Raw genomic sequence first — 24,877 nt, forward strand, 5'->3', positions numbered from 1 at the left:
GAATCTAATGGTGACTTTTACCTAATGTGCTATTCTTCCTGATATGTTAGGTTTGGCCAGTATTTTCTCTCTGATTTTATTTAAATCCTGTTGCACTGGATACAGAAATCAAGCACTTGGCCCTCCACCGATGACCTCCAATGAGGTAGAATTGGGACACTGGGTGAGGACAATTAACCATATTAATTTTTCAGTTTGTGTAATTTTGAAAGTAAGGGATAATATTTGTTAGATGAATAATTCTTTTAAAAATAGATAACTCTCTATGCCTTAGCTTGGGCTGCTATAGCAAGATACCATAGACTGACCAGTTTATGAGCAACGTAAATTTATTTCTCATAGCTTTGGAGGCTGGAAGTCCAAGATCAGGGTGCCAGCACGGTTGGGTTCTGGTGAGAGCCCTTCTTCCAGTTTGCAGGCTGCTGACATCTTGTTGTATCCTCCCATGGTGGAAAAAGAGTGAGTGAGCTCTCTGCCCTATTCTTATAAGGGCACCAATCCCATTCATGATGGCTCCCCCTAGTGACCTCATTACTTCCCAAAGGCCCCACCTCCAAATACCATCACCTTGGGAGTTAGGCATCAACATAGGAATTTAGGAGGGACACAGATGTTCAGCCCATAACAGTCCAGTAGCTAGATGTAGCTAGCTGCTCACAACAAAATTTTGTTTCTCTTATTAAATTCTTAAGTCTCTGAGATCTCAGGAAGGCACTTCAGGAAAAGTGAAACACAACATTCTGCTAGGGATACACACGTTGAGTGAGGAGGCCTGTGTAAGTATTGAAAGATGAGGCTTGAGACAAGTTTATTTGAAAGTGTAGGTTGAGAAGCAAGTCATTTTTTTAAATTCAGTTTTTGAAGTTACGGACTTTATATATTTATTCTATTGTATTTTAAAATATGTATTTTATCTTTTATTTAAAAACATTTTTATTATGGTGGTATGGGCTGAATTGTGCCTCACCTGAATTCATATGTTTTAGTCCTAACTCCCAGAAACCCCCAGAATGTGATTGTGTTTGGAGATAGGACCTTTAAAGGGGTGATTAATTTTAAATGAGGCAGTTAGGCTGGGCCCTATCCAATGTCACTGGTGTCCTTATACAAAGAGGAAATGTGGACACATGAAGAGACACCAGGGATGGGTGTGCACAGAGAAAAGAATATGTGAGGACACAGTGAGAAGGTGGAGAGAGGCCTCACAGGAAACCAACCTGCCAACACGTTGATCTTGGGCTTTCAGCCTCTAGAGCTGTGAGGAAATAAATCTCTGTTGTTTAAGCCACTCGGTCTGTGGTGTTTTGTTATGGCAGCCTTAGTAAACTAATATATATGGGAAATTGCAAAATTAGACAGATTTAAGGAAATTGAAATCCGTAAACCCTTCATCCAACCTCAACAGTTATCAACTTCTGGGCAAACTGGTTTTATCCATGCTCCCACCTACTCCCCCACAGCTGGGTTATGAAGGACATTCCAGACACTTTATAATTATATCCGTGTGTGTGTGTGTGTGTGTGTGTGTGTGTGTGTATTTTTTTAACATGGAAGAACTTTTAAAATAAATTTATTTATTTATTTTTGGCTGCGTTGGGTCTTTGTTGCTGTGCACGGGCTTTCTCTACTTGCAGCGAGCGGGGGCTACTCTTTGTGGCAGTGTGTGGGCTTCTCATTGCAGTGGCTTTTCTTGTTGTGGAGTACAGGCTCTAGGTGTGCGACACCACAAGCTCTACTTGTGGTGCATGGGCTCAGTAGTTGTGGCTCACGGGCTCAGTAGTTGTGGCTTGCGGGCTCTAGAGTGCAGGCTCAGTAGTTGTGGTGCATGGGCTTAGTTGCTCCGCGGCATGCGGGATCTTCCCGGACCAGGGCTTGAACCCTTGTCCCCTGCATTGGCAGGCGGATTCTTAACCACTGTACCACCAGAGAAGCCCAATACTTAATATCATAAAAATATCCTGCCTATCTTTTATATTTTGAATTATTTTCTATTATAATTCATAGCCCCTCTACCCCATCCTCATATTTCTCTTTACTGCTCACTCTCTCTCTTTTTTTTTTTTTTTTTGGCAGTGGGAATTTATTTGTAGGAAAAACTGAGTTGGTTGTCTTATAGTTTTCATGGTTTAAATTTTGCTGACTGAATTACTGGGTGTAGTTTAACAGATTCTTCCATTCTGTTTATTTCTCTGTAAATTGGTAGAATCTAGCAGCTTGACCAAATTCAGATGTGTTTTTTTGTTGTTGTTTCATCAAGATGCTTCAGAGGTGGTAGTGTGTTCTATCAGGAGCCATAAGTCATTCGATTGTCTCTCTTTTAATGATATTAACAGTTAATGATCAAAGCTCAGATCCCTTAAGACTTCTAAAATCTTATATTCTAATTCTTTCGTATTTTCTTTGATTATTAACTCTAATACTTCTGTAAAGAAAAACTTTTTTCATCTACTATTTGGTTACCCATGTTAGTTGGTAATTTACTATTTGAGAGCAGAAACAATAGAACTCTATATGACTAAACAAATTACGTTGGCTGAAAGCTTGATTTGAGAGGAATTAGAGATACAATTAAAATATTTAAAAAATTATAGACATTTGCCTAACTGATTTATATGGCATAAATATGTATTCTGTTTAAAATTGTTACTTTGTGCCAGCTCCCAGCAAACAGCAGGATGGTTCAGGAGTTCAGTGGATAGATTTCTGTTTTTTAAAAATGATCACATTCTTAGATTTTATCCATTTACACTGCTTTCACCTGGTAATTGAAATTATCACCATTGACAGCACTTACGCTTCCTTTTCTTTCTGACTGCACTTGTATTGTTATCATGATAATGACATTTTTTACATCTACAACGAAGTTTCTTGCTAAAATATCTCAGAGGATCTCACCTATATTGCAAATAAAATATGAAAAAGCCAGCCCTTCTTCTTTTGTCTGGAATTAAATACACTTGGATTCTTAAACTTTGATTTTTCTCTGCCATACCAGAAGCAAGACCTCAAAACTCTCTTCATTAGTCTGTATATGTGTACCTTAGAAGAAAGAGTAAGTTGTATCTAATGACTCTGATATTAAGACAGTGCAATCAGAATTAAACACAAGTTGTATTAACAACAGCAAAAAGAGTCTTTACACTTTTGAGACCATTAAGTCAGTTAGGGGGCTTTGTGTATGTCTGAGTAAGGTAAAGAGAGTCCTGGTAGAAAGAAAAATTATGCTAATCCAGGTATTGAGGAGACTTAGGTAACTAACTAGGCTATTGCCCATGATAACACAATGTTTTATGAATATATTTCTGTTATTATGTCTAATTTTGATTTCCACATTTTAGAAAGAATAAGAAAAAATGAGTATATCTAAAGAAAGCTATGAACATGACGAAATAAAAGTATAACCTAAAAAGGGAAAGTAAAATTGTTCCTTTATAAGGAAAGAACCAGTAGAAACCTAAGTCTCCTGAGGTTTGTTTTTGAAAGTTTGTACCCTGAGACCTCCATCCATCTTCCTTCTAGTCTCCAGTGTGCAGAATGATGTGGTTCTGAACTGGTAGGCAGGAAGCCCTAGGGGACCTTAGAGGGTGGCTTGGAGTCCTTGAATCCCTGGCTACCAGTGATTGTCTAAGATGGCATTATGTCTTGTACATGTACGTGCTACAGTTTTTCAAATACGTATAGATGTAGTTGTGAGTAGTAAGATGTAAAATCACACAAAAGTATGATTAAATTCATGATTTATTTATTTATTTTTGTCATCATGTATTTTCTCAAGTCGGGAGCAGGGGGTGGTTCTGAAATCATTTTTGCAGCTTAAGGAGATCCTAGTGGGAAGCAGCTGATATGGAACAAGCGAAAATGATGCGGCATTGTCAGGTGAAGTAATGACCTTACTATGAAGTTGGACCAACTCCGCAGATTCCTGGAGTCTGTGGAGTCTGCTATGTTCACGGTAGAGTGGAGAAGGTAAGGTATTCTGACTGCAGCTGCCACCTACTTCTGCCATTGACTGTACTGTACCATGAGACTGACCCAACCCCACTCCGCCACATCCACGAGCCAAGAGAAAGAATGGCGCTGGAAGCACCTTCAGCACCACTGAAGACATCTTGCCTTGTTTCATCTCGGCTCAATTTTTTTGGTTTTTTATTTTTTTTGCGGTACGCGGGCCTCTCACTGTTGTGGCCTCTCCTGTTGCGGAGCACAGGCTCCGGACGCGCAGGCTCAGTGGCCATGGCTCACGGGCCCAGCTGCTCCGCAGCATGTGGGATCCTCCTGGACTGGGGCACGAACCCGTGTCCCCTGCATCAGCAGGCGGACTCTCAGCCACTGCGCCACCAGGGAAGCCCCCATCTCGCATCAATTTAAATAGAGTTCTTTGGGAAGTGATCATATAGGCCTTCTCTCATCTCAAATGCACCACACATTCTCTAGCCATCATGGCAGTTCTTCCTGATAAGTGGCCGCTGGCCTCAAGAGTGTACAGGCTTCACTACCAGCTGATGGGAGTTGGCGTATCAGTTGAAACCAGTTTGCTGTCCCTAACCCAGAGATGCCATAAATGATCACACCATGAATCAGCTTAGCAAGAGTCTCATGTCTAGCTTAGCTAAGGTAATGACAAATAGGACAATATTCAACAGAGGAAGAGGTATGATCAACAGTCCTCTGAGAATGGATGTGTAATTTCTATTTGAGATCTTTGAAAATCGAATATAATCATCTATTTAGACGCAGAGCTACCTGAAGGCAGGGACCTCATTTAAATACCTTCTCCATCTTAAGATTTTCCTGGTGCTTTGATTTCATAAACTGTTTTAGGTTTCCTTATTTTGATTGAAAACATCAAAGCTTTGCTTTGGTAGTTTATTACTGAATTTTATTACTTCTCCACTTGGCTAACTGATTCCCTGAATGTCATTATACATTCTATGAATAGATACGAAACTGACATCTAGGAGGCTGTTACATTTCTCCTCTTTTTAAGAGGCAAAATCTATGTGAACTGCTCTTTTAGTTACTGGTTTTTGACAATTTTTTTAGTAAGTTATTGCACTAGTTCCCACTATTTTTCCCTGGTTTTAAGAGGCTTCTGAAAAATTAATCAAATTAATTTAAATGTTAGGAATCTTCTGAATACAGTACTCCATACATAGCAATAAATTAAATTTTCACAGCTTTTCTCAGATACTTATTCTAGAAATCAGGACTTTAATTGTGTGCATTGATCCCTGATTATTCCATTAATTTAACAAGCTTGTTGATTATTCAAACAAAAGTCTCAAGGTATGTATTCTATAATTTTGAATATTATAAATATTTCCTGTTTATAAATGTAAACTAAATTTTAAAATCAGAATATCTTGAGGTTGTTAAAATAATATAATTATGAAATTAATAAATTTTGTGTTACCTACATAACATTCTCCATTGGGTGGAAATATTTAAGATGTATTTTTAAAAGTCAAGTACTTTTTCATATTTTGAAATTTCACTTTTTTGCTCTTAATTTTCTTCTTGATGAAAGGGCAATTTAAAAACCTTCATTAATACACATTAACAAAAAATAGTTTATTAAAACCATATATTAAAAATATCCATAATTGTATACCACTTCATATGTTAAGGCCAACCTAGTTTAATAAATTTTATTATTAATTTTACTATTTCTTGCTAGACTAGGATAGACAAGAATTTTTTTCCAGGTTTATTGGGCTATAATTGACAAAAAAAAAATCATGTATGTTTATAAAGTGAACAACATGACAATTCATGAAATATTTGTGAAATATTTACCACAGTCAAGTTAATTAAAACATCTGTCACGTCACACAGTTACCTTGTTGCATGTGTGGGGGGTAAGAATGCTTAAGATCTACCCTCTTAGCAAATTTCAGGTAATGCAATATGGTATTATTAACTATAGTCACCATGCTGTACATTAGATCCTCAGAACTTACTGAGTTTATAACTGAAAGCTTGTACCCTTTGACCAACCTCTCCCCATTACCTCTGGCCCACAGTTGCCAGCAACCACCATTCTACTTTTTGTTTTTATGAGTTCAACTTTATTATTATTATTTTTAGATTCCACATATAAGTCATATCATATATTGTTGTCTGGCTTATTTCATTTAGTAGTAATGACCTCCACATTCATTCTTATAGCAAATGGCAGGATCTTCAACATTTTTGGCTAAATAATATTTTATTCTCTCTCTAGCGCACATGTGCACAGACACACACACCATTTTCTTCAACCATTCAACCGTCGTTGGACACTTAGGTGGTTTCCATATTTCCATATCTTGCCTGTAGTGACTAATGTTGCAATGAACATGGGAGTGCAAATATCTTCTCAAGATACTGATTCCATTTTCTTCAGATGTATACCCAGAAGTGGGTTTCTGGATCATATAATAGTTATATTTTTAATTTTTGAGGAAACTCCATACTGTTTTCCATAATGCTCATACCAATTTACATTCCCACCAACAGTGCACAAGGCTTCCCTTTTCTCCACATCCCCAACATTTGTTTTATCTTCTCTTTTTGATAATAGCCATCCTAACAGGTATGAAGTGATATCTTATTGTGGTTTTGATTTGCACTTCCCTGATTATTCGTGATGTTGAGTACCTTTTCATGTACCTGTTGGCCATTTGTATGTCTTTTTTGGAAAACTGTCTATTCAGGTCTTTTGCCCATTTTTCAGTAAGAGTTTTTTTGTTGTTATTCAGTTGTGTGAGTTCTTTGTACATTTTAGATATTAACCCCTTATCATATAAATTACTTGCAGATATTTTCTCCCCTTCTGTATGTTACCTTTTCATTTTTTTGATTGTTTCATTTGCTATATAGAGACTGCAGTTTGATATAGTCCCACTTTTTTTTTTTTTTTGCTTGTGCTTTTAGTATCATATCAAAAAAAAATCATCACCCAGACCAATGTCAAGGAGAGCTTTTTGTTTGTTTTCTTCTAGGAACTTTACGGTTTCAGGTCTTACAATTAAGTCTTTAATTCATTTTGGGTTAATATTTATGAGTGGTATAAAATAGTTTCATTCTTTTGTGAGTATATCCAGTTTTCCCACCATTTATTGAAAAGAATGTTCTTTATGTATGTTCTTGGCACCCTTGTCAGAGATTAGTTGGCTATATATGTGTAGGTTTATTTCTAGGCTTTCTATTCTATTCCACTGGTCAATCAAATATTCTCTCAATCAAAGAACACAGGATATCTTTCCATTTATTTATGTCTTCAGTGTTTTTCGTCAGTCAATACATTTCAGTGTATAGGTCTTTCATCTCCATGGTTAAATTTAATCCTAAGTATTTTATTGTTTTTGATACTATTGTAAATGAAATTGCTTTCTTAATTTCTCTGTCAGATAGTTCATTGTTAGTGACAGAGATGCAACTGATTTTTGTATGTTGATTTTGAATCTTGCAACTTTACTGAATTCCTTGTTTAGTTTTTTGGTGGAGTCTTTAGGTTTTGCATATATACTATTATGTCATCTGCAAACAGGGAAAATTTTAACTTCTTCCTTTCTGATTTGGTTGCCTTTTATTTCTTTTTCCATGACTAATTGCTCTGGTTAGGACTTCCAGTACTATGTTGAATAGAAGTGGCAAAATTGGATATCCTTGTCTTATTCCTGATCTTGAAGAAAAACTTTAACTTTTCACTGTTGAGTATGATGTTGGCTGTGGGCTTGTTGTCTATGGCCTTCATTATGTTGAGGTACATAGTTTCTATAATTCATTTGTTGAGAGTTTTTATCATAAAGTGGTGTTGAATTTTGTCAGATGCTCTTTCTGTACCTATTGAGATGATCATATGATTTTTAGTCTTCATTCCATTAATGTAGTGTGTCATATTTATTGATTTATGTATGTTGAACTGTTTTTGCATCCAGGGATAAATACCGCATGATCCTTTTATTGTTCTGTTGAATTTGGTTTGCTTTGTTTCGTTGAGGATTTTTGCATCTATGTTCACCAGTGATATTAGCCTATACTTTTCTTTCCTTATAATGTCCTTACCAGGTTTTGGAATCAGGGTGATACAGACCTCATAAAATGAGTTTGGAAGGGTGTCCTCCTCTTCAGTTTTTCAGAAGAGATAGAGAAGGATACGTATTCATTTCTTTAATGTTTGATAAAATTCACCACTGAAGCCATCTGGTCCTGGGCTTCTTATTTGTTGGGAGATTTTTAAAAAAATGTTTTATTGACATATAGTTGATTTACAATGTTGTGTTAGTTTCAGGTGTACAGCAAAGTGAATCAGTTATACATATACATATATCCACTTTTTTTTTTTTGATTCTTTTCCCATATAGGCCATTACAGAGTATCGAGTAGAGTTCCCTGTGCTATACAGCAGGTTCTTATTAGTTACCTATTTTATATATGGTAGTGTGTATATGTCAATCCCAGTCTCCCAATTTATCCCTCCTGCCCCTTATCCCCTGGTAACTATAAGTTGGTTTTCTACATCTGTGATTCTACTTCTGTTTTATAAATAAGTTCATTTGTACCCTTTTTATTAGATTCCACATATAAGTGATATCATATGATGTTTGTCTTTCTGTGTCTGACTTACTTCACTCAGTATGACAATCTCTAGGTCCATCCATGTTACTGTAAATGGCATTATTTCATTCTTTTTTATGGCAAGTAATATTCCGTTGTATGTATGTACCACATCTTCTTTATCCATTCCTCTGTTGGTGGACATTTAGGTTGCTTAGATGTCCTGGCTACTGTAAATAGTGCTGCAATGAACATTGGGGTGCATGTATCTTTTCAAATTATGGGTTTCTCTGGGTATATGCCCAGGAGTGGAATTGCTAGGTCATATGGTGGTTCTATTTTTAGTTTTTTAAGGAATCTCCATACTGTTCTCCATAGTGGCTACACCAATTTACATTCCCATCAACAGTGTAGGAGGGTTCCCTTTTCTCCACACCCTCTCCAGCGTTTACTGTTGGTAGATTTTTTGGTGATGGCCATTCTGACTGGTGTGAGGTGATACCTCATTGTAGTTTTGGTTTGCATTTCTCTAATAATTAGTGATGTTGAGCATCTTTTCATGTGCTATTTGGCCATCTGTATGTCTTCTTTGGAGAAATGTCTATTTAGATCTTATGCCCATTTTTTGTACGGAAACACAAAAGACCCCAAATAACCAAAGCAATCTTGAGAAAGAAAAATGGAGCTGAGGAATCAGACTTCCTGACTTCAGACTGTACTACAAAGCTACAGTCATCAAAACAGTATGGTACTGGCACAGAAACAGAAATATAGATCAATGGAACAGGATAGAAAGCCCAGAGATAAACCCATGCACCTATGGTCACCTAATCTATGACAAAGGTGGCAAGAATATATAATGGAGAAAAAGACAGTCTCTTCAATAAGTGATGCTGGGAAAACTGGACAGCTACATGTAAAAGAATGAAATTAGAACACTCCTTAACACCATACACAAAAATAAACTCAAAATGGATTAAAGACCTAAATGTAAGGCCAGGCCCTATAAAACTCTTAGAGGAAAACTTTGGCATAACACTCTTTGAAATAGCAGCAAGATCTTTTTTCATTCACCAACTAGAGTAATGGAAATAAAAACAAAAATAAACAAATGAGATCTAATTAAACTTAAAAGCTTTTGCACAGAAAAGGAAACCATAAAGAAAACAAAAAGACAACCCTCAGAATGGGAGAAAATATTTGCAAATGAAGCAACCAACAAGGGATTAATCTCCAAAATATACAAACAGCTCATCCAGTTCAATATCAAAAAAAAAAACCCAATCAAAAAATGCTGGGAGATTTTTGATTACTGATTCAATCTTTTTACTCACTCTTGGTCTGTTCATATTTTCTATTTCTTCATGATTCAGTCTTGGTAGTTTGTATGTTTCTAGGAATTTACCCATTTCTTCTTGGTTATATAATTTGTTGGCATATAATTGTTCATAGCAGTCTCTTAAGATCCTTTGTATTGATAGTTCTGTTGTATCAGCTGTAATGTCCCCTCTTTCATTTCTGACTTTATTTGAGTCTTCACTGTTTTTCTTAGCTAGTCTTATTAACAGTTTAACATTTTTGTTTATCTTTTCAAAAAGCAGCTCTTAGTTTCATTGATCTTTTCTATTGTTTTCTGTTCTCTATTTCATTTATTTCTGTTCTGATCTTTGCTCTTTTTTTCCTTCTGCTAACTTGGGCTTAGTTCTTTTTCTACCTCCTTGAGGTATAAAATTAGGCTATTTGAGATCTTTCTTGTTTCTTAATGTAGGTGTTTATTGCTATGCATGGGTTTATTTATGGGCTTTCTGTTCTATTGCATTGATCTCTATTTCTGTTTTTGTGCCACTGCCATACTGTTTTGATGACTGTAGCTTTGTAGTATAGTCTGAAATCAGGCAACCTGATTCCTCCAGCTCTGTTCTTCTTTCTCAAGATTGCTTTGGCTCTTCAGGGTCTTTTGTATTTCTATACAAATTTTTAAATTATTTGTTTAGTTCTATGAAAAACCCCATTGGTAATTTGATAGGGACTGTATGGAATCTTTAGGTTGCCTTGGGTAGTATGGTCATTTTAACAATATTGATTCTTCCAATCCAAGAACATGGTATATCTTTCCATTTGTTTGTGTCATCTTCAGTTTCTTTCATCAGTGTCTTATAGTTTTCAGAGTATAAGTCTTTTGCCTCCTTAGGTAGATTTATTCCTAGATATTTTATTCTTTTTGATGTGATGGTAAATGGGTTGTTTCCTTTACCCTTTTGATTTCCTCTTTGACTCCTTGGTTGTTCAGTAGTCCATTATTTAATTTCCACCTATTTGTGAATTTTCCAGCTTTCTTCCTCTTGTTGATTATTTTAGTTTCATTATGGTCAGAAAAGATACTTGATATGATTCAATCCTTGTAAATTTGTTAAGATTTATTTTGTGACCTAACATATGATCTATCCTGGAGAATATTCCATATGCATTTGAGAAGAATGTTTATTTTGTTGCTATTGGATGAAATATTGTGTGTATGTCTGTTAGGTCCATTTTATCTAATGTATAGTTCAAGTCCATTTTTTCTTATAATTTTATCTCTGGATGACCTATCCATTGTTAAAAGAAGGGTAATGCAGACTCCTACTATTATTGCATTGTGGTCTATTTCTCCCTTTAGATCTGTTAATATTTGCTTAATGTATTTAGGTGCTCTGATGTTGGGTGTATGTATTTACAATTATTAATAGCCTCTTGATGAATCAGCTTCTTTATCGTTAAATAATAACCTTCGTTTTCTCTTCCTACAGTTTTTGACTTAAAGTATGTTTTGTCTGATATAAGTATAGCTACCCATGCTCTCTTTTGGTTTCCATTTGCATGGTATCTTTTTTCCATCACTTCAATTTGAGCCTATGTGTGGCCTTAAAACTGATGTGAGTCTTTTATAGACATCATATAGTTGGGTCTTGGTTTTTATCTATTCAGTCACTTTACATCTTTTGATTGGAGAATTTAATCCACTTATATTTGAAGTAATTATTGATAGATAAGGATTTACTATTGCCATCTTATTAATTGTTTTCTGGCTATTCTGTAGTTCCTTTGTTTCTTTCTTCCTCTCTTGGTCTCTTCCTTTGTGATATGATAATTTTCTGTAGTATTATACTTTGAATCCTTTCTCTTTATCTTTTGTACATCTGCTATAGGTTTTTGCTTTGTGGTTATGAGGCATACATAAAACATGTTATAGTTATAACAGTCAATTTTAAGTTTACAACAACTTAACTTCTATCACATATAAAACTCAACTGTTTTACTCCCTCCCCCCACAAGCATTTTATGTTCTTTATTTCACAATTTACATATTTTAATATTGTGTATTCATTAATAAATATTGTAGCTATGGTTTTAATACTTTGTCTTTTAACCTTTATACTAGAGTTAAGTGATTTATATACCATCATTATAGAATTAGAGTATTCTGAATTTGACTATATACTTACCCTTACCAGTGAGTTTTATATTTTAACATTTTTAAGTTACTAATTAGTTTCCTTTCATTTCAGCTTGAAGAACTCCCTTTAGCATTTCTTGTAAGGCAGGTCTAGTAATGAACTCCCTCAGCTTTTGTTTGTTTGGGAAATTCTTTATTTCTCCCTCATTTCTGAAGGATAGCTTCAATACAGGTAATGTATTCATGGTTGGCAGGTTATTTTTTTCTTTCAGCACTTTGATTATATTATCCCACTCTTGCCTGATCTATAAGGTTTCTGCTGAAAAATCCACTGATAGACTTTTGGGGGTTCCCTTGTATGGGAGGAATTTTTTTCTCAGGTTAGTTGTATAAATCTCTAGAGACTGAGTAACACATGAAAGAAAACAGACACTGGTGTGATATGTTTCCTCCTACTGCCGTTTCTCTGGTCTGGCCAACTTACTTATCCACTTGCTGAAGCATCTACCTAGTCTTCAGGGTCCACTCCATGGAAATTTGTTTTAATAACATATTATAAATTGTGCATATTGGAGTAGCTGCTATCTGAAGGAAAAAAAAAGTTCCATTGGCAGTTAGGAAAAGCAATTTCTGATTCCCAGATTGAATATCTCTGGTTATTTATTTCCTTTGTCCTGATATCTACTTTGAATAGTATAATATCTTCTATCAGTCCTGGTCATTAGATGTTGGGCTACTGAGTGTTCTCATTTATATCTTTGATAGCCAGTAATTCTTTAGTATTATTTAGTCTTATAAGTAAACATTAAGCTCTGAGTGTCAGCTACTGAAAGCAAGATCCTAAATATAGCCATTGTCTTCAAGGATTTCACTTTCTAGAGGGAAAATAGACATAAAGTGAACTGAAATGTAACGTGTAAGCATTGTAAGAGTGGTGTGACCACAGAGCAGGTATCACCCCACCCTTGAGAGGCATGTGTCTGTGTTTCTAACATGCTAGTAGTTTTATCGCTCTTAAAATGTTTATTTTGGGATTCACAGTTGATGTTCGTTTTATAAGTTTGCTGGGTTGTGTTAACTGTGATTAGTCAATATTTTCAGGGAGAGATGCTATTTCGCTTCCATTTTATCCAAACAAAACATTAATGAGCTATTTTATCAAGAATGGCAGCAAGATTTTTTGAGGGCTTATTAGGTGCAGGTTGCTGAGCTCTGAGTTGAGGGCATGCATAGTGTTAAAGCACAGTTCCTTGTTTGCAAAGGTGAGGTCTTCTTGGGGAAGTAACATTTAGAGAGAGAACAAATACAGAACAGCAGTAACTTAAATTTCTGCACAGCACTACTGTTTTTAATGCACCTTCATATTTATTCTTAGTGATAACCATGTAAGGCAAGTTATTGTTAACACTCACTTTATGGATAAGAAAATTTACGGCTTTCCCGCAATTACACAATAAATCTGTGGTAGACAGCACTCAAAGTCACCTGACTTTAATCTAGAGCACTTCCTGCCTTGACATAATAAGAACTGAGTAGTTCATGTGGAAATCAGAGAACAAGGTCTCACGAGCCCTCTCCAGACACTAAAGAGTGTTTCAGGACCTGGTGTGCAGCGAAAAAGTGGAGTCTGGGCTGGGCCAATACCAAGTACTGAGCCAAGAGCAGAAAACCGAAAGTCTGAGTTGAGAAAAGCCCAAGAAGCAGAATCCAAAGGGAAGTTTGAGGCAAGAGCTGGTAGGGATTTTGTGAAGAAACAAGGTAGGAGACCAGGGAATTTGTGAGGGTAGCTGTCAGCCCAGCTCAATTGCAAAGCCCCTTTTGAACACTGAGTTCCTTCCCTGCTGGTCTTAAAGGCACATAGCATTCTGAACCTAAATTTTAAAAGGTATAGGAAGGTGTAAAGACGTTTATTGGTATTTTGCCTGGATTACACAGTCAGTTGTTAAGGTTGATGTAAGGCTGGCCCTATTTCGTATATTTTATTTCCAAGGTATATATTTTAGAATATTACTCTTTGAACTTTGTACATTGATGAAATGTTCTGCATCTGCCACATTTCAATGCTCAGTAGCCACATGTGGCCAGTTGGTTACCATATTGGACAGAACGGTAAATGTGGGTGCTTTTTTCAAAAAAGTATTTTTAAAGTAATACATGCACATGTAAAAATACTCAAAGTGTTCAGAAAGTAAAAAAAGAAAAGTGAAAGTACCTTCCCCTGCCTTCCTCTCTACCTCTGTCCTTTCTCCAATGGTATCCACTATTAAAACTTTCTTTTGTGTCCTTTTAGGAAAAGAAAAGTGTGCCCTTCAAAATTTTATACGTATATGCTCTGTTTTTACATTACAAAAGCTGATTATACTAGGTTTGCTGTTTTACATCTTTTAAAAAAATTATTATTAAAACTCTGTCTTGGATATCTTGATGCAATAATATATTTAGCTCTAACTCCGTGTTTTAAAGTTTATCTAATGTTCCCTTGTTTGAAAATGGGATTTATCAGTTCCCTATTCTGGACTTTTACCTTGTTTCCAGGGGTTTTTTTTGTTTTTTTGTTTTCTATTCAAACAGTGCTATGATATATACGGCCATTGTGTTGTATGTTTGTAGGGAAGATTCCTAGCAGTGCAATTGCTGGATCAACAGATAAGAATACAGCCTCTTAAGGAGGACTCCTGAATGGGCCTCCATGACAAGTACTGTTCTAAGCAAGGAGGAAGTTTAGAATCTAGGGCAAGGGTAGGGCATAAACAATAGAGACTGGAAGAGAAGGGAACCAGAGATAAAATAGAAACTCTGACTGTGAGACAGTATGATAAATATTTGTATCAATAGTCTTAAGGGTGGCTTTTAAGTTGAATCAGTGCAGTCTCTCCTAGGAGTATTTAAGAAAAAAGTTTTAAGTGTCAATGTATTTTATTGCAACAATAAAAGTGCGTATTATTTTTATAACTGCAGTTGTGTTCAGTTTTATTATAAAGATGTTGCATATTTATTACATATAGTTTGGAAAAATGTAAGAAAGTGTAAAGCAGAAGACAAATTTCACCCATACTCAGAGGAAACCAGTGTCAAATATTTTAATCACTTATTTTTGTATATGTATTAGTTTTTACATGTTCGAGATCGTATTGTATATACATGTGTTTATATCCAAATTTCCCTTTGCTTATCATCTTTATCTTACTGATTTTATTTTCTTTCATTATTCTTTGCCTGCTTTTTTCTTTCTTTTTTTTTAGGTAATAGAAATCTAACATTGTTTTGGAATGAACTTGGATACCTGAATAATAAGGACATGGAGAAATCTTCAGATTCTATTCAATATCAAAGAAGACAGGCCATGGCCATCCCATTCATTATTCAGTGTGGTGAGTGTTAAATTTCATTCCAATTAGCAAACTTTTAGTGAGAGCCTAATATGCAAGTTGTTGTGTTAAAAAATAGGGCATGGGCTTCCCTGGTGGCGCAGTGGTTGGGAGTCCGCCTGCCAATGCAGGGGACACAGATTCGTGCCCCGGTCCGGGAAGATCCCACATGCCGCGGAGCGGCTGGGCCCGTGAGCCATGGCCGCTGAGTCTGCGCTCCGCGACGGGAGGGGCCCCAGCAGTGAGAGGCCCGCGTACCGCAAAAAAAAAAAAAAAAAAAAAAAAAAATAGGGCATGAGGAAGACAAAGGTGGGTAAGACAGGGTTTTCGCTTCCAAGGAGATTAGGGTCTAGGAGAAAGGTTAAGATGAGTATGAAAATAATTGTAATAGAGGTGAAAATAGTGTAAAAGAGGCCCAAAGTTGTTTGAGGGTTCAAAGAAAGGGGAGAGGAGGAGATTAAAGCAAGGCTTCATGACAGAGGTAGCTTTGCCATGGTGTTTAAAGTAGACTTTTGAAGGGCAGAGACGTAGCTGGAAATCTGTGTTAATATCAGGTGTATACTTCAGCTAATATTTTTGTGGTGGATAATAGAAACAGTCATTTTTCTATTTTTAATACTTAACACTATGTTAAATAAGACTAGGTACTCAGTAATTGACTACTGACTGAAAGAATGATGAATAAATAACAAAAGACAAAACTGTTAGGTTGAGTAAACATGTTAAATGGCCTTGAATGCCAGGATAAGGAGTTTTTACTTTAATAAGCAATGGAGAGGCACCAGAAGTTTTTCAGAAGGAGAGTGATATCATTGAAGCATTGAACACTTATTATGTGTCTCTACTGTCTGCAGGGAATCGGCCATTCAGTGGGGAAGGTGGTCAAGCAAACAAAATATCACCCTGTAGCTATTTACACAGGGCCAAGGGAACACCTCCCCAGCCTTGAGCCTGGGGTGGTCCAAAGAGGACCTGACTGGTTAGATGTCACTTGTAGTAAGGTTGCTCTGGCAGCTTAGTGCAGGATGATTTGGAGGAGGGCTAGAGCAGAGGTTGGGTGAGACCTCTGATGAGACTACTGGCATAATCCAGGATCCAGGTGAGAAACTGTAAATGTCTGAATAAAGGCATGGCAGTGAGATTTAAGAGGACCACAAATGACAGACAGATGCTTAGAAGGTATAAGTGAGGAAATTGATGACTATATGCAACAGCCTATTGGATGATAATATTACTGGCTAAAAATGACAGTGTTTTTGATATGTACAAGGTACTGTCAGAATCCAATCTCCAGTACCTGAGAACTGTGTGAAACTGGGTAAATTCCTTAACTTCTCTAAGCCTCAGTTTTCTTATTTATAAAATGAGGTTAGTATTTGTAGTTACATCCTGAAGTTTTGTGAAAATACAATTAATTCACACATGTAAAGTTTACTAAGTGCTTGGGATAGTGTATTAGGGTTCTCCAGAGAAAGGGAACCAATAGGATAGATAGATTTATGGACGGATGGATGGATAGTTAGATAGATATTAATTATAGGAAACTGGCTCACATGATTAAGGAGGCTGACAACTCCCAAGATCTGTAGTCAGCAAGCTGAAGACCTAGAAGAGCCATTGGTTTAATTCCAGTTTGAGTCTTAAGGCCTGAGAACCAGAAGACCTGATGATGTAGTTCCAGTCTAAATGTTGACAGGCTCAATACCCAGGAAGAGCCGATGTTTTAGTTCTAGTCTGAAGGCAGGAAAAAACTGATGTCTCAGTTCAAGACAGTCAGAGGTTTCTTCTTACTTTCAAGAGTGTCAGCTTTTTTTTTTTTCCCCTCTATTCAGGCCTTCAACTGATTTGTTGAGGCCCACCCATATTAGGGAAGACAGTGTGCTTTACTCATTCTACCAGCTCAAATGTTAATCTCATCCAAAACATCCTCACAGATACACTCACAATAATGTTTGACCACATATCCAGACACCCCTTGGCCCCATCAAATTGACACATAAAAGTAACCATCACAGATAATACCTAGCAGTGTTGGCTTTTATCATTGTTTTTATATCGTATAATCCTCAGGAACTCTTTTAGGTAAGTAGTAATATTAATCTCTTTTTACAGATGATGATGCTGAAACATAGCGCAGTAATTTTTCTGAGTTATAGAGGTAGTCATTGTGGAGCTATTCAGATTCTTTTTTTCTTTTTTGCAATCAAATTTTTAATAACAAAGATACTATATTTTAATATGGTCAGATACATTTGGCTAAGTACAGATTTTAAAAAACACAAGTGTCTAGCCCAACAGTACAACCATACAGCTTTGTACAGAACGTTCCATAGATCAACAGAAAATACATTTGAGCACAAAAATAAAAAATATTTAAAGAGAATCTCTAAGCAGCATTTTATTTCTTCAAAACAGACATATAGTACTGATTAAATATCTACAAGTGCTTTTCCTTTACAAAAATACACATATTCTTAATAGACTAAGTCATTAACAATGACCTGGTAATCTTTCACTTCAATTTGAACGATTTATAAGCTAAATCTTACAACTACAAAAAGGTTTGTATTTGTATGTTAAGATGTTACCACTTTTGACCAAAAAAAAAAAGCTTAAAATATTTTACATTTCAAAGGAAAATTAACAACATAACTGTACAATATAGTCTGTGATGGTTTTATTTAATGTGAGGGCTACTCTATTAAAAACTGGTGCTTGCTGTTGTGTTGCCAGATGCAGTGAGATGTAGATATTGGTTGTGGGAATTACAAAAATGAGTGAGTTTGCCATAACTTTAATTTTCTGGGCTATTCAGATTCTTAACCACTGTGCAAACTGCCTCCATCTTATATGAGCAGAGGGAAGTATTTACCCAAGAGCCATTAACAGTGGGTCTGGAGGGAACTGAGGATTAAAGTGAGGAATAGCCTGGGGAGCGTAGAGTGCCTTAGTCCTAAAAACCAGGAGGGACTGAAAGGGAGAAAGAGATAAAGAAGTTAAGACTGTAGACTGGAGAGTAGGATAAGAGATGTAAAAAAAAAAAAAATGCAGAGCAAGGAACTATGTGTAAATGGTAGAGAGAGCTTGATTTTCCTTGTTATGTTAGTCATGTGGTTGGAGATGAACAGTGGTATTGTTGGCAGGTAGATAATAGGTCAGAAAAAATGGGAGAGTCAGGTCACTGGAAGTCTTCATATGGTTTGAGAAGAGGTGCAGAGGGACCTATTAAGATTCTTCTGGCTGAAACTAGTAGAAACCAACTGGAAAGAACTTAAGCAATAATGGCGATAATAATAATAACAGCAGCAACAATAATAATTTATTGATGGTGTCCTAGGGTAGCTCATAGAATCCCGAACTATTTGTGCCATCAAATATAATGGTATATGATCAAGGATTCACTTGTGTTTGGATTGAAATACCTCATACTTTCGGTATATGCAACCTGACATCTTACTATGTTAGATTCACTTCTCATTGTGGTCTTTCTTGTATGTACATGGTTTTGTTTTGATTATTTTAGATCTTTGCCTTAAATGGAGAGTCTTGCCTCCCTCTACTAATTATCAGGAAAAAGAAATTTATGACATCTGGATTTGTGCTAATAACGCTAACCTCTTGGAAAACAGGTAGTTTTTGATAGTTTTCTAAAATTCTTTATTCATTTTTAATTACTAAAATATATATGTGTGAAACTGGATACATAGATAATTTTTAGCTTAGTAGCTGTCATTTCTTCTTTTTCTAGCTCCTTGCCACCTCTGGAAGGATATTTCGTTAGTATTCTTTTCCATCAAGTTAAGAGAGTCCTGGGTGTAACTTTTTGTCAGCATTTGGTGTGCAGCTCTGTGCTTCCACTGGCGGGAGACATACCCTGGTGTTTAAGAGTTCTGCCTTCCAGTTCATTTACACGCAATGTACAATCTTATCCTGCAGGAGTCTTATCTAGAGGGTGTCTCTAGAGGCACTAAACTGTTAGACTATGTGCTTTTCCTGTTTAAGTCATATATTGATTTCATTGCTTTGTGCTTTTGGAGGAAGAAGTTCAGACTAAAACAGGAAAAAAAACCCAATTAAATATTGATGAATATCAATGTTATTACAAGCCCTTTTTGACTTACTTCTTTTCCTTGTGGGCAAAAGAGTTAATACTCCCCTTTAACAAAGGCACCCTTAAGTGAGGCATCGGTTTTCCATGGAGTTTATTCTAAGTACTTTGACCTGGATAAGTGGATCAATATTGCTAATACAGACATTAGGGTAATAACTCTTGTTTATTTTTATCCAGCCCTGAATAAAAAATAAAGAGCAACTGAATAAAAATTAGAAAGAAGAAAACATTTAGAAACTGCTACTAAAACCCCTTCCACCTGGAGTCTCCAGGTTAATCATATTTAGAGATTAACAAAAAATGTCAGAGGTGACAGGGGCTCTTAGATTTCACATGGCCCGAGGGGTTTTTTAGTCTCCCTTTCTTGGTTTGCAGCAGAACCTTTTTTTTTTTCCTCCCCCAAATAAAATTTGTCTCTGACCTCAAGTATATAAAATAGATAAAAACAGAACTGTCCTGATTTAATTGGAGGTTGAGAATCTGGAGGCCAGAGGTATCCACTTCTCATTTCTGTCCCTACTCTCTCTAAAAAGCTTAGAGCTCCAGGGAGCATGATTATAAAACAGTGATATAGTCTCACTTCTTCATTTTAGAGAAATGGAAATTGAAGCCCAAAATGTGGGGGTGAGAAGCCTGTTCATGAAGCCACTGGCCCAGGTCTTCTAACTCCCAACCTGATTCTAGTCCTAACTTGTAATTTAAATATCTCCCAGATAGGAACACAGTGGTGGCTCAGTTTCAATATTAAGAATAGGTAGTGTTTTCATTGTCATTGTCATGATTTTCACCCAAGTGTTGTTTAAGAGAAGTTTTTTTGTTGTTGTTTTGGTTTTGATTTTTAAATTTCTGCGTGGAAAGCCTTATGCTAGGAAATGTAAGTAAAATTGGTCCAAGCCCGCAACTGTCAAAAAAAAAAAAAGTTAATAATATTGATCACTTTCTGTGAGCTCAGAACTTTCATACAGTGTAGGATAGTGTTTAGAGTTTAGACTCTGGGTCCAGACTGCCTGGGTTTGACTCCTGGCTTCATTAGCCTCTGAAGCCTTGGACAAATGATATAACCTGTCTTTAAATCATCTTCCCATCACCTAGGATGGAGTGTAATAATAGGACCTTCTGCATGTTTTCTAGGTCCAACTGAGCCCCTTGTAAGGACAATCTAAGTCCCTGGTCACAGAGGGCCCCTTGGTAACAAGCCATGAGAATTTAGATTCCTCCCCACATTCTAACCATATACCCATTACTTCTCACCCCAGTCTTAGGCCTTCTCGGACCCACAGAACTGGGAATGTGTCCTCTGTAGCTTCCCTTTTCTCAAACTTACTATTGTCCTTGAATTGGCATGGTTGCCCCCTCGTCTCCTTGAAAAGTGATGGTGCCATCACAGAACGTTATAAAATTAGTTTCAGAACTGTATTAATTCTCTTTTACACATCAAAACACTGCCACTTGTGATGACAGGCAAGATAAATTTGCCATGTTGGCAGAAAACTGATGGACCTTAAAAGCCTGAAATGCAAAAAATCTTCTTATATTTAAAATTTCTTAAGTCCTTGATTCTTTAAATATACTGACATAATTTTGACCATCTGTATTTCATTTCCACTGAAAAGATTAGGACAAAAAATATGCTTAAAGTGATAGCAAGAGATTTAGAAATGGGAGCTGTAGAGAAAAACTCCTGATTATAAGGGCAGTTTCTTTTTTTTTTACTATTTTTTTTTTTTTGCGATATGCGGGCCTCTCACTGTTGTGGCCTCTCCCGTTGTGGAGCACAGGCTCCAGACGTGCAGGCTCAGCGGCCATGGCTCACGGGCCCAGCTGCTCCGCAGCATGTGGGATCTTCCCGGACCGGGGCACGAACCCGTGTCCCCTGCATCGGCAGGCGGACTCTCAACCATTGTGCCACCAGGGAAGCCTGGGCAGTTTCTTGAGAGCTGACACTTCTTTATGGGAGATCGTTAACAGCGATGCAGATGAAGATTCCCAAGGGAAGAGGAGTTGATCTGATGACCTCACTCAGTCCTCTGATTCAGTATGTTTGGATGGACCGTGCATAATTTGAGACTAAGCCATGAAATAGCAAAACCCTGATACATATGTGCTATTGGATTTGGATAGAATCACATAAAATAAGTGTGTTAAAGTGATGAGAGGTGAAATATAGTTATTTATTAGGCAACATTTGATGAGCGGAAGGACAGAGTAATGGGGCGAAAAGTGGCATCGTCTGTATTTACAGAAAATACGGTTTATTGTCAGCAGTTAATTGCCAATTGTCCTCAGGGTTAATGCCACTGAATAGCATTTGAGTGAACAATGTCCGTGTAACCAGAACTGGGGCAGGAAACATAATAATAGCTCTCTCTTACATAGCAATTACACATTATGTCATTTCCTCTTTACAGTAATCACGTGAGCTTTCTCTGTTTCTCAGAGGGGAAAACAGTGAGACTAAGGGAGGTCCAGTGACCTGTCCAGGATTCCACCCTAAACCTGAAACTTGAAGCCAAGCAGTTTGATGCAAAACCTGTACTCCTTCTGCCTTACTATATCATGGACTCTCCGAAAGGATCCTTAGCTCGGGAAGCCTAATTCCAGACAAATACTTTATTGTGACAAAACACACCATTTTACAAATGGTAGTATTTAGAGTTGGTGACCCAGGCAGGGTAAAAAGGAGCCATTCTTTTTCAGACCACCGAAGCCCCTTTTTGTTTTCCACCTTAAGCACAGAGGGAGGCTACACATTTTTGTCACAGTACCCAAGAAGTAAACATCAGTGTGCTTCCATTACATTCATTCTATACGTTTCTCTGTATTGAAAATAGGGTTCACCAGCAGGGTAAAAATGATGCCTATCATTTGACTAAACCCAAAAGTCTGAATTTTGAAAAGGATGTTAAAAAATATCTGTGGCTTGTATTTCATATTAAAATTTAATTTGTTTCTAAAAATCTTTGAGGACAATTGGATGAATTGCATTTTAATAAAATATCTGAGGTTTTTCTTTTCTAAATAAAAACTTAATGCTGCCACAAGGTTCTTTTCTCAAATGAAATAGAAACCTGTGTAGGCACCACCCCACAGATGTCTTCAAATGAACACTGCAGGTGGTTATATATATATAGGTAGGTGTCCCCTGGTTTGTTTACCTACCACCTTCCTTTGAGAATAACACTAAAAACAAATACCATATGTGGGTGAAATTAAGTGTTTTTTCACAGTAGTATTTGAATTTGATTGTAGTCCTCACTCTTCTCTGCTGGTGGGAGCAAGAAAAGTATATGCTACAGCCTTGAAAAATAGAGAAATATAGTGGGTATGATATGCTTTGCTTTTCCTACACTGTTTCAGGTGGGAGAAGTCCTTTTCTCTATTTTCAACCTCCTCCTCCCTTTCCTAGCTTAATACCCATTTAGTTTAGAACATGAACTTCCCCCTCTTTTGGGTACCTACCAATGATGAAAAATCATTCTTGTGTAAAGCAGGCTCTAAGAATAGACCTCAGCAATTTGTTCCCCCCTCCCACCCCCCCACCATGTCCCCAGCCATGCCCTGAACTGAGGCCATGTCCAGTGGGAATGGAACTTCTTGTCTCTGCCAAGCCTCCATACCAAAGTGAATAAGATGATATCTCAATTTTTCAACAATTTGGCTAGCTCAGCTCCCCAAAACATAGCCATGAAACCAGAAGTAGGAAAAAAAAAAAAAGGCCTCAAACCTCTCCAACCATATGTCTCAAAAATCATTAGTATTTTTTGTAACCGTAAAGATGGACGCCCTCAGAGCAGGGCGCGGAAGGGCCAAAAAAAAGAAAAAAAAAAAAAAAAAAAGATGGACGCCCTCACGCACAGCCTTTTTATCGCAATTTAAACACAATTCTACTTGACTATGTACAATAATACATGTATTAACCTACTAGTGGATGGAGACAGCACATCAGTAAGGCTGGGAAGCAGAGTGCCCACCAGCATCAGGTGCACTGACAGCAGCAGGGAGAGGAGGGTGCTAGGGTGCTGCATCAGGTCACCGGGCAGCTTGATGAAGGGCTCCACTACGTGGCTCCGTAACCCCCAAGGTGATCCCTGAGTACCGCCTCCCATCGCAGTAGTTGCTGGTCTTCACAGTGATTCTGAGTCATCAAACGAAGGATCTCTGTGTTTCAGAAGCAGAATTATTTGGTGTATTTTACAGAGACATATAGATTTCAATCCCAAATTTTTTTGGAAGAAAAAAAATGCTTGGTAATAATAAGGTAAGCTTCAATTATCTAAAAAACATTTTTGCAAAAGGCCTCATTTCATGATAACGCAGGATAAGTGAAGCATTAGTAAATAATGAATATTCTCCCATTCTCATAAATATATACTACCCTCCACATTTTCCAGTAAGTTCTTTTTCAAGCAAATTGGAGATTTAAGGTCATGTATTACCTAAATTCTCAATATAATGCTCTATTTGAGTAATGCTGCATTTGAGTTTTGGATATAAGCCAGAGAGTCACTCCTGGTAGAAGTAAATAATCTTTTACAGACAGTAAATAGTTTTATATTTCCTCCTGATGTTATCTCTTGTACTTGTTGATTGTGAAAAGTTGTCATCAGACACAACGACTACCTTCCATCCCCCTGGGCACTACAAGCACAGTATCACCATCAAAAAATGAGAAAGACAAGCAACTTCAAGAGTCAGTCCAGAGGTATCAGAATCGACTGGAAGAACCTCATCGACAGGTGAGCCGTTAGTTATTCTTTCCAAAATCTACCCAGAGTCTTGAGCTGTTGATTTTGTGTGTGCAAATTGACTGATGTGGTTTACCCAAGTAAAATACGTAGCCTCTTTTTTTCATCTTTTTTTGTCACTCCCTTTTAATTTTGGATCTAAGTTCTAGAGTTGATCACAAGTACTCCAAGGGTCCAGAAAGGAAGAGAACTGCTTCAAATAATACTACATTTTGTACGTGATATCCAAGTCCATCTCCACAACAGTGCATGTGAGGAACAGGGGAATATATTTCCACTCTAGGATGTAGAAGTCAACCAGCGTGTCAAAGGGCCCAGGGTCAAGTTTGGGACACTGGTCTGTATGACTCCAAAGATTAGGCTCTTTTTATTTCTTTGGGCTTCTTCCCTGGGTTTTTGAGGTAAAGAGTTGTTCTTTTAAAATATTAGACTATTAATACAGCAACTTAAAGTCGTATTTAATTATTAAGAAAATTCAATAAATAAAATATTACTATCAGTAAATGTAGGTAACCATGACAGTTGCAAGTGAAAGTGGCATGCAGAATTATTGTTTTAATCTCTTAATAAATTAATTACATCTCTTGTTTATAAATTTAGCACCCAACTTCAGCATTTTTTAATTGTGTAGCCTGTCGAGCTCCTCAAATAGGAATTGAGGAGGTCCGCAGCATAT

General features: G+C 36.8%; 1 protein-coding gene across 2 annotated transcripts in view; it reads left to right on the forward strand.

Annotated features, from left to right (window-relative positions):
- Positions 1-24,877, forward strand: part of MORC1 (MORC family CW-type zinc finger 1) — a 352,246-nt gene that overhangs the window by 253,314 nt on the left and 74,055 nt on the right. For both annotated transcript variants that reach the window (XM_033432194.2, XM_033432196.2), the window contains 3 exons: positions 15,220-15,348; positions 18,869-18,974; positions 24,054-24,192. In XM_033432194.2, coding sequence (XP_033288085.1) covers positions 15,220-15,348; positions 18,869-18,974; positions 24,054-24,192 — 374 coding nt within the window. The remainder of the gene's footprint in view (positions 1-15,219; positions 15,349-18,868; positions 18,975-24,053; positions 24,193-24,877) is intronic.

Source organism: Orcinus orca, chromosome 5, assembly GCF_937001465.1.
Source record: "Orcinus orca chromosome 5, mOrcOrc1.1, whole genome shotgun sequence".
NCBI lineage: Eukaryota > Metazoa > Chordata > Mammalia > Artiodactyla > Delphinidae > Orcinus > Orcinus orca.